General features: G+C 40.7%; 1 protein-coding gene across 1 annotated transcript in view; it reads right to left on the reverse strand.

The window, feature by feature from the left end:
• HECTD3 (HECT domain E3 ubiquitin protein ligase 3) overlaps window positions 1–15,610 on the reverse strand; it is a 1,089,315-nt gene that overhangs the window by 988,728 nt on the left and 84,977 nt on the right. The window contains exon 2 of the mRNA XM_044085764.1: window positions 10,353–10,728. Coding sequence (XP_043941699.1) covers window positions 10,353–10,676 — 324 coding nt within the window. The 5' untranslated portion in view covers window positions 10,677–10,728. The remainder of the gene's footprint in view (window positions 1–10,352; window positions 10,729–15,610) is intronic.

The following is a 15,610-nucleotide window of genomic DNA, read 5'->3' on the forward strand; positions in this document are numbered from 1 at the left end:
AAAAGGAATTATCAGAATCACAGATGGCAGGAACCCTAGAATCCTGAGATACCCTCTGGCTTAAGTCAGAGACTGACTGGAGAAATTTCCAGATACAAGCCCACTTTCTCCTAAGTTAGGAATCCATTTTGCTGGGAAAAATCTAGAAGATATCCTATGGAAAAAATATCAAAAATATCCTGTAAGAAGGAATCATGGAGGATTTTTTCACAATTGATCTGACACCTGGGTTGAGAAGATCTGTAACCCAATTAAGGGACACTTGACCGATGATGGAAGAGAGACTGCAAAGATAATAAAGACAATCAAGTTGTTTAATAAGGAAATATGTGACTACAATCAAGTTGTTTAATAAGGAAATATGTGACTGCTGAGCTAGAAATTTTTTCTAAACACTTTTACTGAATTATCGCTTGCGACGTAGACAAATTTACATTTACACAAAAGTAATCAAATTGTATTAAACTAACATTAACAAACACTATGCTTCACATATATTGCTATATATCATATAGCCTAAGCAACATTACATAAATTATTTAATTCCTGATCCATTTTTTTTTAAACAAACATTTTTATTAAACCATCACTTATGACAAACATACATTTATATAAATGAAAATTAATCACACAGACACAATCCTAGTTGCAACCTTTTTACATCACAAACCATATTGATACATTTCCCAGTTACAAACATTACACATCACTTATAATCTACATAATCATGTTCAGTCAAACTTTACATAGCTCATTTAAGTCCTGCCTTCTTTGTGAAAACTCTTGGAGATGCAAATAACCTAAAAAAAGTAATACAGTTAACGGACATGGAGATACCTGACCCAGACACAGAAAAACCGAAGAAACCTCCAAACTATGTGGCAATGATGATAAACATCTTTCAAGTCTAAAGTTACCAAAAAACTCAGATGAGGAATGAGAGCTAACAGACTTTGTAAAGTTAACATTTTAAACTTCGGCACTTTTACAAACAAGCTGAGAAAGAAAAAGCCAAGAACTAGTCTCCAAGAAGCATCTTTGGCAACAAACATTTTTGAATAAAAATACTTTCCCATGCGTTCTAGGGGTGTAGACTCTACAACTCCCAGGGCAAGCACCTGGCCTTAAAACCAGAGGAAACATGTCTGTCGTTTGGTGGATGAAAGGAATACCCTGAAAAGGAGGAAGTTTTTTTCTACTGTCATCTGTAACCCTCCTGAATGCTCTGAAAAACCCATTTGCTTGATATAATCAGGGGGGGTATTCTGAAGTGGAAGACTGTGCCTTTTTCTGAAAGGATCCTTCCTTTTTATTTGAACCTTTCTGCCACTTTTTCTTAGACCTGTGCTTGACAGAAACCTGTTGGGATAGTTTGTTTTGCTCTTTCGAAAAAACACCCAGAGTTTTTTTGTAGTTTTAAAAAAAGCGGGCTGGAAAATATTAGTAACCCCTGAATCAGTTCGCTACTTTCATCAAACTGCTTGAGTACTTGTGTGGCAGAAGGGCCAAATGCAACTTTCTTATTCAAAGGAGAATTTAAAATTCTCAGATTTGACATCTTCATAAACTTCTAACTACATAAGGCAAAATGCCTTATGACAATAGCAGAAGCTGCATGCTTTAACACAAGAGTCTGCACAATTATAAACACACTTTAAAGAATGCTTAGAAGCTTGAAAAAGGGTAGACATAACAGGATTCAGAAAGGCCCTACCTTCTGAAGGTAAAGTGGCAGAAAAGTTCCCCAAGCTGTCAACACAAACCAGTATGTAGTTAAACACACACACTTGGAAGTTCAAAATTCTGAAGGCTATTGTAGAAAAAAATATATAGCTTTCCACACATATCAAAGGCTTTACAATTCTTTTGAGAAGGAGACAGATTAGATTTGACCAAAAACTTGTAAGCAGCTGGAGAAGAAACAGAAACAGCTGCTGGGTCAAACCTGAGATGGCAGAACAAGTATTTGGTAGACTAATGAACTTGCAGTCTGTCTGCCTTCGTAACAACTGAGGATAGACTATTAGGGTTTATTGCAGGCTAAAGCTTCCCCCAAGGCTAGCATAACTGGAGGAATAGGATATCCACTTGTAACATGCCCCACACACGACTCACCAATGTACTGTGCTCTCTGAACTAAAATGGCTAAAACTCCCCAACCAACTTTCGATGGTCCACAGGTTAATACACCAACCCACTAACTATCCTGCCCTCTCCAGTCTCATCCAACCCAATCTCAACCCTATGACCCTCAGATTCTCCGATAAACTTATGCTGAATGTCACCCAATCCCACAACTATCATGGGGACTGTCTTTATTCCAATAAAATTACCAAACTCTGGAATACTCTCCCTCTTACAATTACTAAAAATCCATACCATCAAGAGTTCAAATAACTACTACTTAACTATCTAGCTAATCATTAGCTCTGCTCCTGTCTTACTCCAGGCTAAACCCACTTATCCTCATCCCACTCCTTTCTACCCTATAAAAAAGTTTTACATCTTACTACAACTTCTCCCTGATTCCTACTATCCAAGTTTTTTTCCCTTATTAACCCTCCTTTCAAAATGGTGTTTGCACCACTGTTATGTCACTATATGAAAAATAGTAACTTGGTGGAATCTCAAATTTCTGGTCTAACAATGCTATTTGTGTGTAATATGACATTTGTATATACCACATTTTTGCCTAGCCTGTACTTACGTTTTGTAACAAAATTGTGTATTTAATTTCTTATAACGACTGTAAACTAAAATTACTGTCGTTTATATTCATAGAATATACTGAAATTTTTTTTTAGAGCTTTTCTCCCCGGGCCTCTGCTGAAAACGGGCTCATAGCCCAGTCGGACTTTCCCTGTTAACAAATGTAATAAATAAAATAAAGCATGTCATGATAGCTCCTTAAGGATGAGAAATCATCCAGCTCTTCATATTGAAAAAAAAGTTATTCATTCTGGACAGTCTCAGAGAAAGAAAATGAGGAGTCACTTTCTGTAGAACGAGAATCTCGGGCATCGGATGAAAACAGAGGAAGCATTCAAAGCCTGCAATAAACTCCTAGCCAAAGTAATTAACTTCTCTTTATCAACAGGAAAACTGTTGCCCAATATAATATGTTTAAGCTGTTGTTTCTTTTCTTGTGGACTTCCCTAGAAGGAAACTGACTCAAGGATGGCACTTGTACCAAAGAAACAGATTTCTTACTCAGCCAGAACCTCCCAGTGAAACTCCCATAACCAAAGAAATGGGCTCTCCCATGTCCAATAAGGATACATGAACAGCTGCTGAGGATGTAGCTAACCCCCAGTCCACGGTGGCAGAAGGGACTACACCAACTGGTTCTGGAGAAACCAGAGAGTGGTCTGAGGAACAACTTGTGGCCATTACAGAGACACCTACCAGCAGCTGAGGCACTGACTGGGACACAATGTAGGTAAGCAGTTTTAAGTCTTTTGGCTTTTCCCGGTTAGGGGTCGCCACAACGGAACTCTGGTCCGCTAATAGCTGGCAATGGATTTTTACGGTGCCAAGTTGCCAGCCCGACGCCAAACCTTCAAAGAAGGCACACCCATTCACGCATGCACCTACCTGCATGTCTTTATACAGCAGTACCACAAAAAAGTAAAATGTACCAACAGTACACATTTACCATACAAAATTTAAGAAATACCTGCAGAAATATAAAAACAGACTGCTGGACTACTGTCATGTGATGGTCTAAAAAACACAGTAAAAATAGCACACATTCTTAGACTCAGTACAATTTTTAAACAAAACAAGTAAGTGTGGCAGGAACTTTCCAATGGGGACTTGTCTACCAAGGAACTGAAAGAAAGAGCCAACAACTGATCCGAAGAAACCCAGGAGGAGAGCTCTCCTGGGTAGCGAGAAAGTACTAAATGATTTTGGTAATCAGGCTGATATTTTCTCCATTTGGAGCTAGAGTCACAGCAGGCTGGACACGCACATTGTTTGTGTGTGTGTGTGTGTGTGTGTGTGTGTGTGCGTGTGTGTGCGTGCGCACACACACACACAGGGGAGCAAAGACTGTGGAAGACTGATCAGCCATTATATTCTTGGCTGGGTATAACCCATGTAAAGTACAGTTGTGTAAACTCTTGCCATAACAGAAGATACCCTTCTCTTCACTGTTGCAGCATTCTTAAGAGGAGGATCCCCTGACAAAGGTATCCTGATGTCCAGCTAGGATAACAAAGCCTTTAGGTTGTTACTGATACACCATATGTCACACATGTGCCCAGTTCATGGTGTAGGGCATAAAGGTGATGTCTGGATGCATCATCCTCAGAATTGAGAGCCCAAGAGGAGCTCAGCCCTAGGACACCAGAGGGACATAAGACCAGGGGAATGAGGGAGGGAGCGAGCAAATACTGCAACAGTGAAGAGAAGTATCTACAATTTCTCCAACAAAAAAAAATAAGATCCCTAGGAGGAGGAACAGGCTTCCTGGGAAGTCTAATATGAGGGACACCTTTAAGAAATGGTTTGGCCTCGAACCTAAAGACCAAAGGAGGAGTTAAGGGCAGACTAGCAGAAATAGCTGACAGGTGGGCTTTAATAGAAGAATATGCCAACCCAGTATTGAACAATTCATACAAAATAAGAAAGAACCAAAGGAACATCCATAGTAAGTGGGTGCAGTTTATGACATCAAACAGAAAACCTCTTCCAACTGGACAAGTAGTATTACCTAGTAGTGGGTTTCCTGGGCTCCTGCAGAACCCGAAGCATGTCCTCAGAAAAAAGGTGACTCTAGGGAATCAAAATCCTAATCACCCACAGTGTCAGTTGAGGAGTGGACAGGTGGGAATGGATGAGAGATCCCTTGTCTTGTGAGAGAAGATCCACCCTACAAGGTAACTTGTGATAATTGTCCTTGGCTAAGTGCAGAAGATGAGGGAACCAATGCTGACTGGGCCAAAAGGGAGTCAGATTTTGAGAGAATCTTGTTTTATCTTGCACAGGACTTTTAGAATGACAAGAAGGGGAGGGAAGGCATAAGGGTGCAACCCCTTCCGTGAAAAAGATAGGGCATCCACCTTCAAGGCCAGAGGTCATGGAGTCCTGGCACAAAACAGAGGAAGCTGCATGTTCAGAGGAGAGGCAAAGATTTCCACTTGAGGAATACCCCACTGGTGGATAATGTCCTGAAAAGCATCCATGTGAAGCATCCACTCACGAGGCTGTTCTGGACCTGCTCAGGGAGCCTGCCACAAAATTTTGACTTGAAGGAATGTACACTGCCCGAAGTACGGCTTGGTACTGAATCGCCAACTCCCAACCCTGGAGTGCCAATCTGCAAAGCAGCTAGAACCTCGTTCCCCCTTGTTTGTTGACATGCCACATCACTGTGATGTTGTCTATAAAGATCTTTAGAGGCCCTGGAGAAAACAGAGGATGAAAAGCAGTGAGGACCAACAGAAGAGCTCTCATCTCCTTGATACTGATGTGCTTTTCCAGCTGCTGAGGAGACCAAAAACCTTGCATGTTCAGGTTTCCAGAGGAAGCTCCCCAGCCTCTGTCTGAGGAGTCTGTGAACAGCTCCTGAGAGGGATGGGGAGGTTGAAAGGGAAGGCCTGAATTCAAAGTCACTTGGTGAATCCACCACTGAAATTCAACTCGAGACATGAAAGAAGAGGCATTGGAAACTCTACAGGATGAGCATGCTGAAATCAAATTAACTTTAAATACCACTGAAGCTTTCTCATGTGCAATCTGGCGAAGGAAAGCATAGGGATGGTAGATGCCACGAAGCCCAGAGCCCTTAGAAATTCCCTTGCTGAAATCAATGCCAGATGAAGATGGGACTGAAAAAAGGAAATCAGAGTCAAAGCCTTGACAGGAGGCAGGGCTGCTAGCATAGGAACAGTCTGGATCCTGCATCCCAGAAAAACATGATCGGCAATGAGGGCAGGAAGGACTTTTGAAAATGTACAGTGAACCCCAGGCTTTGCAACAAAATGATGACCCACTGAAGGTGCTACAGAAAGAATCTCTAGAGAGGAGGCTTGAATAAGCAGGTCATTTAAATAAGGAAAGACCTGAATGCCTTTTTGCCTACAAAAAACAAACACAGGAGCTAGGCATTTGAACACTCTTTGGGCAGCAGAGAGGCCAAAGGGCAAAGCAGAGAACTGAAAATGTCAGGAAGCAACAGCAAAACATAAAAACTTCCAGAAAAGGGGATGAATATGGATATAGATATGGAGGCAAGCATCCATGAGATCCAAAGAAACCATAAAAGCCTGAGGAAGCAGAAGAGGGAACAAAGTCTGAAGGGATAACATTCAAAAAGGAAGGAACCTTCCGAAATGTATTCAGGTGAGAAAGATCCAGAATGAGTCTCCAACTACCCTCCTTCCTGGAGACCAAAAAATTCTGGAATAAAACCCCTTCCCCCTTTGAGCAGCTGGAACCTTTTGAATAGTTCCCCGAATCAAAAGACCCGGAAGCACCTCTGGAAAATAGCTCCACTGGTCTTGAGGTGGCTGAGGAATGCCCATGAAGGGGGTTGGAAGAGATTTCCAAACCATGAAATACCCCTGGCGAATGATGGAAAGAACCCAGGAATCCTGGGTTATGCTTAACCAGAAGAGACAGAGAAAGCTGATGTGAGACAGGAATATAGCTAGGAAGAATCAGGTAGTCAGACAGCACCTGGTTAACAGGAAAGGAAAGTTTCTGAGCAGGAAGGGTCTGTGTAGACTTAGCTGAGGGAACTCTCCTACTACCCTTCTTGCCTTTAGGAGGTGGATGAGACTGTCTTCCAACAAAGGCCAGTTTATTAGGATAATTTCTCTGGAACTTTGGCACAAAAAGTATGTTTCAGGTCCTGTAACTCTTTACCCTTCTCCTGCAATGAAATGAACAAATCAGCTGCAACATCACTAAACATTTGTTGTCCAGAGGAGCATCCATCAACAACCTTAATATCATCAGGCAGAGCTTGAAGCCATTGCCAAGGATATCTCCTCAACACTGAGCCAGAAGCAGCAGCGCTAGAAGAAGCATCTGCTGCATCATAACTACATTTAATGGACTGGTGAGCTACCTGGGAAGAAGCCCCTAACAGAGACCAGGCAGAAGTCTTTCCCTCAGAATTAAAAAGGTCAGAAATAACCTGGCAATCCTGAGAAAGGACAGCCAAAACATATCTGGTCCTACGAGTCTGATAACAGCCCGAAAGGTTAGGGTGGCTGAAGTACAAACCTTTTTACCTAGCCTTTCTATAGTCCTGCTGTCTTTATCAGAAGGAAGAAGTTTAGTAGAAGACAGTAATTTAGAAGGCTTGTCGAATGTCAAAATAAACCACCGAATGGTCAGCAGATGGACACTTATAAAGGAATTTACAGTAATCAGGCACTTTATAAAACATATCTATTTTTTTTCAGGGAGCAGGGGGCTGAGAGTCTGGGTCCTGAGATGCAGAAAAAAAAGGCATCTAATAAAGCAGCCAAAATAGGAGGAACAGCAGAGAGTCTAGGAAATTCCATTTGAAGGAGCTCATAATATCTCCTCTGCACTTCAGAAAATTGGGAACATTCCCATTTAAAGAATTCCATCTTCCTGGCAATGGCATCCCAATCCCATTTAAAGAATTCCATCTTCCTGGCAATGGCATCCCCAAAGGAAATCTCCTCAAAAGAAGATTCAGGACTAGCAGACTCCTCTTCCTCAGTATCCAAAGGGGAAGGAATCCGGGTAAAACAGGCCAGGAATTCCTCATCAGCACCCTCTTCTTCTTCAGGGGAATCCTGATCCCTAGACCTTCTAAGGGGGGGAGCCCAAGGAGGAGCTGGGACAAAGACCCCCCTGAGGAGGCTTCAAGGCCATAAGAGCACTGAACAAGCCCTGTATAAAATTCTGCCATTCACTTTGAGGGTCCTTGGGAGCAGAAGAAATAAGTTTCATCTTCTGCTTCTTTTTTTTAAAAGGGACATCTGCCTTATGAAAAGTAGAAGGCTCAGACACTGGCCTACACTCAATTTTAGTCGGGACTTCCTAGATAACCAGGATCTGAGGAACTCCCTAGGCCATTTGATGATAATCAGCCACAGTTCCCCCCGAGCACTGAAGCGGACGTCTGCAAGGCCTCTAAGGATGTGCAAGAAGCCAGATCCATGCCAGATTCCAAACCAGTTGCGGCAGGAGAATCCATCCCGGAAACCGGACAATTTTTCAGGGCTTCACCAGCCTCAAGAAGGATGTCCGGTGGCCCTCTTTTCCAAAGACGGCTGACCCTCAGGCTGGGAAGTACCCCCCATAGCATCTTTTGCTACACGCTTTACATGCTGGTTTTCAAGGTAAATGGCAAGAGAGGAAAGATGACTACGTAAGGTCTTCAGAACAAAAGCCTGACAAATAGTACAGGATGTAGTGTCATGAAACGCTCCCAAAAACAAGCACTGCTCATGACGGTCTTTATAGGGAATCTGTCTCCCACACTGGCATTTACCCTTTCTGGATGACATGAAACACCACAACAACAAAAATGCTCAGAACAAAGAAGAATAAGTTAAAAAAAAACAATGGTGCACTTATTAAATGGCTAAGTAACCAGTAATGACTTGGGCAATCAGACAAGATGATCAAAGATGGCAAATGGGCTGGCAGCAAAGAAGTTCAGAGGATGACACGTCTGGACGTCACCTTTATGCCCTATGCCTTGCACAGGGAACATACGTGTGACGTGCAGCTCATCAATAAGAACCTAAAGGCTTGGCAGGGATCCCTCATTTTAAGAATACTGCAACAGTGAAATGCAAGGATATTTAAGGGGACTGCAGCAGTGATTTATGAAGCACCAGACACACACACAGACACACACAGTCACTGAAGTGTATGAAAACATTGAATACTCAACACCTGGAAAGGCAGGATTCAGCAGTCAAAGCATAAGGAAAAGCATATCCCTGCAATCTGAAAGCATGAGAGGTAGCACAGCTCTAGTATTCAAGAGTACTGGGAACAGAGAGGTATCAGTGGTACCAGTCAGAGAGATGACAAGGAAAGGCAGTAACACAAAGAGAAATTCTATCTAGGTATTCATAAAAGAAAATTCAGGTAAGGTATCAGCACAAGAATGGATTATGAGCAAGTATAGGAAAGTCTGGGTAGATGTAAAGGTAACAAGGAAGGAGGTGAAAAAAAAAAAATATATGGAAAGAACGGTTGTGAAATCTATGGTACAAATGAGCTACCCCTTCCCTGGGTGCACAGAGACACTTTGCAGATGTGCGGATTTGATGGATCACTAGAAAACATATGGTCTCTCCACATGAATTGGGTCACAACCGGAAGCTCAGAAATGTGATAAAAGTGGTCACCTTTCACAAAGGAAGGTCCAGAGAGGGTAATGAAAATTATTCAACTATCAGCCTTTCCTGTATTCTAGAAAAGGTTAGGGAAAACATTTTTTGCAACGCAGGGTACTGGAGCTCTGCAGTGCAAAAAAAAAGTGGACACCAATGCAAATTCACACAGCAAAGGTTTGGGTCACTGGCAATATGAAACCACTGACTGCAACATGTCTAAACTGTGGCATAAATATCTGAAAGAAAAAAATCTGAAATTGCTCCTCTCCTGTCTATTTTAACCCATGCTGCCCTTTGACTCCACCCTCCCCCCCAAAAAAACACATCTGCTATTTGCTTACTACCTTACTATCTCTCTCTGCTGACCTTGTTTTCTACAAAAGTTTTTCTTGCATTACTTCCATATCAGTTACATACTCCCTTTCACCTTCTTGCCCGGTTTCTCTGGAAACAGTTCACTGAAAATTATCTGTGTTGGATTTATTTTGTATCCTTGTTAGCAAATTTAAATAATCAAACAACAAATTTCAAATGTTATCCCCGCACTTCTAATCTTTCATTTCTCCTCCCCTATTCAAAACAGACTCCAGCCATATGGACTATACAACTCTAGCCTGTCTCTTGGAGTTTGCACTGCAATCACAAATTCTTACATTTGGTTTACTGTACTGCACTGATATGACAAGACAGATAGTTACTGAAGTTTTACAAAAGTACAGACTCTATTCTGTAAGCAAATTTTAATGCACAAAACATTACATGAAATGAAAAAAAAAAATGCAATAAAGGCAGACAAAAAAATTCACTGCAGTAAATATTAAATGTCAACTACAAAAAGGGCTTGAGGTGTTACAGTTAAATATGTGTAACAGACACAGCACAAGTTACTACAACTAAATGCCTTAGTAAAGTGTTAAGAGGCTGCTGCCCTCCATGTCTCATCACATCTTAGTTATACTCTGCTCAGAAGAGAAAATAGGAAAGCAGAAAACTAGACAAAAAAAGTCTTACTTTGTTCATTCGAACCCATAACCCATAGCTGTTCCAGTATTCTTCCCCTGTGGCACGAATGCAGGTACCCTTCTTGGCCTCAATATTAAACTTAAAGAGTTTCTTGCTCTGTTTGGACTGGGATGGGGATTCCCAGACCGGAATAAGATTTTTTCCTGCTGAGACAGTGGAAGATGAAGAATCTTTGCACAGCTTGTAGTAGACATCCTTTGGCACATAGCTGAGAGCTTCAGGGAGGGTCTTGGTTTCCCTAAAACATTCAATACACTCCAGTAAGAACCGAATTCTGCCCAGGAGCAGGTGAGGATTCTCTCCTGGTGTCATCTTCACTAGCTGGTCTCTCTGCTTCCAGAATTTGGCACCAACATGAAAATGTCTAAAAATAATAAGATACAGTGTTCTAAATATATCTGTATTTTTTCAAGGCATCAAAGTTCCTCCATGTCCCAGTGCCAACTGCTTAAACACACACATACAAAAAATAAAATACAAGTTTCCTACTTTCAGAGAGAGTCTGAGGTGAAATTTCCCAGCATGCTGTGTTTGTCAAAAAAAATATATATATACCGTATTTATCAGAATAGCAGCTCTCTCCTAAATGTTGGAAATCATGACCAACTGAAAAACATGCTCTTACTAGAGACTCTGAAAGGGCAAATATATCAAGTTGTTAACTAGAGAGAGCAAAATGGAAAATTGAAAGTCGTAGCCAATTTCACAAATTGTGATATGCAGCAATTTTACTTAAGCACTTGAAAATGTATCTTTTACAAGAGTTAAACAAAGCTCAAGCCTCGCCCAAGCATACACATGGCTTAACTCTGCACTTTGAAACCTTACATGCTATCACACACACACACACACACACACACACACACACACACACACAGCTATAAGCAGTTTGATAGATTGCTAATTTATCTATCTGCATGCCTTTGGGATGCGAGTGGAAATGAGAGTACTAGGTAAACACCCATGTGGACAGAGTGAGGATGTTCATCTGCAGCAAATTTTTATTTATTTAGGAATAGGGAACTATTGTTCCAATGAGTGTTACCATCTGCCTGAATGACACCATGGTCTGACAGTTTTAGACACTCATGTCATCAGCCATAGCAGAACAGGTGGCACTATAAGTTTCCTTTGCTGTGTAAAAAAAGAAAAAAAATGCAAGCATGTTGTCAGGCTCTCTGGTGTACAGGATAGAAGCTGTAATTGCAAGCAAATTTTGATTAGTGTTTTGAATGCTTGAGGAACGAGAAAGAGAAGGGTGTGTGTGTGTGTGTGTGTGTGTGTGTGTGTGTGTGTGTGTGTGTGTGTGTGTGTGTGTGTGTGGTGGCTTCTAGTCAGCCAATTGCCATCATGTAACCAGAATATTACAAAATGCCCAGGACTGCGAAGGAGACACTGGCAATCCCAATGACAATAGCCCTCATTAGCCTGTAGGTAGAAGCATGCACATGCATGGGGAGGTATGCACTGCAGTGATGGGAATGTTCATGCCAGCAACAATTGGAGGGGTCACAGCCTCAATTAGAAATGCCCTCATGGGTAGAATGCCAGGGGTCTTGCTTATTTAATGGCTCTTCCAACCATTTCTCTTCAATATTGTGTGGATTCCCACTGGTAATTGAATGAATGAACTCAAGGCTGACAAGGGAAAGCTTAGTGCTCTGTACACATGAAGGTAAAAAGTAGTACAAAAAAGATACAAGCACGTTCAAACATTAAAGAATTCAGACATACAGTAAGATTATAAACATATTTACCAACTTTCCGAATAAGCTGTTCTGAAAATGTTCCTTCAGGATGTATGGGTGTTTTTGTAAGGGTGCAATGCAAAGAGTGGGACTTTTGAGGACAGGTCAAAGGCAGTGAGTGAATTAAGAATGAATGAATGAATGAACGAATGAACGAACAAACAAAACCTGTTAAAATAGCCATTCTTCTTGACTGGATTGCCCTTTGTATGCGCTATAGAAACAGCTACCACAGGTGGAGGACTTTGAATATCTTGAAGTTTTGTTTATGAATGAGGTAGAGGTGATAAGCAGGCTGACCAAGTATATGTGCAGATATGTGCAACAACAGTAACAATACTGCAAGCACAGTTCCAGAATGTGGGGGTGAAGCAATCTAAGCCAAAAAGCCGTTAGTTTAATGGCTACCGCATACCCTCTTCATTATTTATGTTCAGGAGTGCATGGTAGTGATCAAAAGTACAAGATCAGTGATACAGGCAGCATAAAGAAGGTTACAGTTCCTTTGCAGGGTGATTAGGTTCATTCTCTGTGGGGTCCAGTGCAAGTCCACAGTCACTATTATCTGGCTCAAATAGCTAATTTGTGACAGCTCATGTATACATACACTTCAAACAGACATAAAATGAGCTTGTCAGTATAAGAGTATCTACATCATATAGAAAAAAAAATTGAAAACAATTTTTTGCAGGGATGCAAGCCCCCCACCCCACCCCCACACGCACATACACTGTTTAGAGGTCACTGCAGTTTGGAAAAAGCAACGCATCATTAGAATTCATTAAAAAAAAAAAGAAAGAAAGAAATATGCCACACTATTCCTCTAGAGAACTAAAAGCTGGAAGAGTAGATAAATAATACATATCAAGCACCAATACATCCATTTTAAATGGGGAGTGCATCCATTTTAAATGGGGAGTGCAACAAAGAGTACATAATTGAGCAGTAAAGCTTGTGCAAATGTCATTTAACCAATCTCATATCAAGCAACGGAAAGTAAATCCTGTCTATGAGAGTAAGGAGTTCACCAATCAGGGAAGATCCGAGAGCACAGCCACTGCACTTTCGTGTTTAGAGATGTCAGTTGAGATGGACTGGGGATGTCAGGAGGATACAGTCTGTGTGTATCCCACAAACAGTGTACCAGTTGGGTTGTCATCAGGAGGAGACTCTAAAGGTGGATCAAGGACATGCTTGAGTCAAGCTTGCAGAGCATGTGGATTCCACATGAATGGGAAGTAAATATTGTGGAAAGAAACAGCCAGGGAATTGTTATGGCTAGGCTTGTATAGGCCCTAGGGCCGATAGCCTAGTACCAGCTTCTGAAGCACAAGATATTGTTGCTGGAGTTAAAGACTGGCCTTTCCTATTCAGCTTGCTACCATCATGACCCTCATTCTGGACAAGTGTTTTAGAAAATTTTGATGGTGGTGTCAGCAGATATAAAAACAAAAAATGTTCACAAGTGCAAATTTACTAATTTTGGGCTAGCATCAGACTGAAGAGAAAGATAGTAAGTAATGGTACAAATTACATTATACAGGAATACAGTACCCTTAACCTGTCCTGCCAAAGAACATAAGTTTACTTTTAACAAACTGATAATTTGTTAACTACAGTCTTCATAACTTAGATAGCAGTAACAAAATATTTATGGCAACACTGCAAAGATGTGAATAAGCAGCTGTAATGCTTCTGTCCCATGTTCTATCATTTTTCTACTCACTACCTCCATTTTATGCTGTATTGCATTACATTTGCTTAATGGCAGAATGAGATAATAAGCCTATCTAGTCTGCCTTTTAAGAGCCTTAATAATTTTCTTCCTCTTTACCCCTTTTCCACCTATTCCGTGATCTCTTTAATACCTTTGTGGATTCTCTCCCATTGCCTATTCTCGTACTCCATTCTAACAACCCTCTCTGAGAAAAATTATTTTCAAAGAGTCAGGTAGTAGTTAGGCCCTACAAGCTGCTGCCTGTGCTCCCATCACTCCCTCTCTATCCCTCCACTTCAGAATGACACCTTCACATCTCCTTGAAATGAGATCATAAGAGACATGGAAACAGGATACTGGAGTGTGACAAAGGGAGATACTGCCAAGCTATCTGAAATTTTGTAATTATTTGCCATTTGTGAATATCAATATGATCTAGATAAGAGGCTTCTGTTACAAATGTATTAGAACTGTATGTCATGTGTATATCAAACTGGTCTGCACAGATGTGTGTTAAAAGGTATTTTGTAAAGTGCTGAGCTTAAAGATGTATCCACAGTGTGCCCTGCTGGAAGAGAACAGAAATGTACATGGACTATTGTAACTGTTTAAAATGTATATATTTTAACAGTGGAAACTGGAATACAGGAGGTTAACTTCAGAAAACTAGCTGAAATTAAATTACTTTATGGCTATGAAATAAAAGAAGATATCTTTCAGTTTCAATGCAGCAAGGAGACACAATGTCTAAAACTAAGTTTTCTGTATTGTCTCTAAGGTAACAATTACTAGTCTTGAAATGTGAAGAGATACATTTGTTTTAGGACTTCCAGCATCTGCCAAAGATCTAAGGTCTATGTATTTTCACAGGTAGATGCTAAATACTGCTAGCTTCAAGCAGTGAGAGGTTTACTTGGGATAGTCAGATGACAATAAATAATGTCATTCTGCAAGCTATCATAGCAGGAATATTAAATTTGAGAGGTCTCAGAGAGACACAGCATTCTGTATTTTCTCTTTGACCTGACATCTAGAAGATCCATTCACCACACATTTGCCCTGCTCTTACGTTAACTAGGGTTTAATAATTCCTTAGATTCAGTCAGGAATATAGTGAGGCATAGTGTATAGTGTAGATATTTTTCTTTATTTATTTAAGACTGTCCTTCAATGTTGTTTTAAATATTTCCTGTGGTTTTGAACTCTGTCACTGTGAATATATTTATTTATTTATTTATTTTACATTTGTTGACCGGGCTAGTCCAACTGGACACACAACACAATCCGCCAGTAGAGTAGAGCATTTGTTTGATTGTTCCTTCAGTGTATATATACCAAGTATTTTCTTGTTCTGTTATTATGTATTATTAAATATATTTAAACCTTTCAAAACTTAAATATATCTACTAAAATCAGCCAGAATGAGAGTACTTGCATATTTATTTGGTAACACTGTGAGCCACTCTTAATAGCCTTGCTCTTGATCAAACTACCATTTGTATTAATATTAACATTACACATTAAGATTGGAAACCCTTTACTAAGGGCCTTAAAGTAGCTGATAAGGAGTTGGCTGATGGCAGTGATAACTACCTTATAGCCTGGGCAAAAGGGGGCATAGCAAGTAAACCTGTGCCAGTGTGTGTGTGTGTGTGTGTGTGTGTGTGTGTGTGTGTGTGTGTGTGTGTGTGTGTGCGCGTTTGTGTGTGTGTGTGTATAAATCAAACCTCAAAAAAAGAGTGTGTGTGTGTCAGCTACTTGGGCAAGGACATGAAGCACTG

The sequence above is a fragment of the Protopterus annectens genome, chromosome 10.part0 (assembly GCF_019279795.1).
Source record: "Protopterus annectens isolate FY-2018-M chromosome 10.part0, PAN1.0, whole genome shotgun sequence".
Lineage (NCBI taxonomy): Eukaryota > Metazoa > Chordata > Ceratodontiformes > Protopteridae > Protopterus > Protopterus annectens.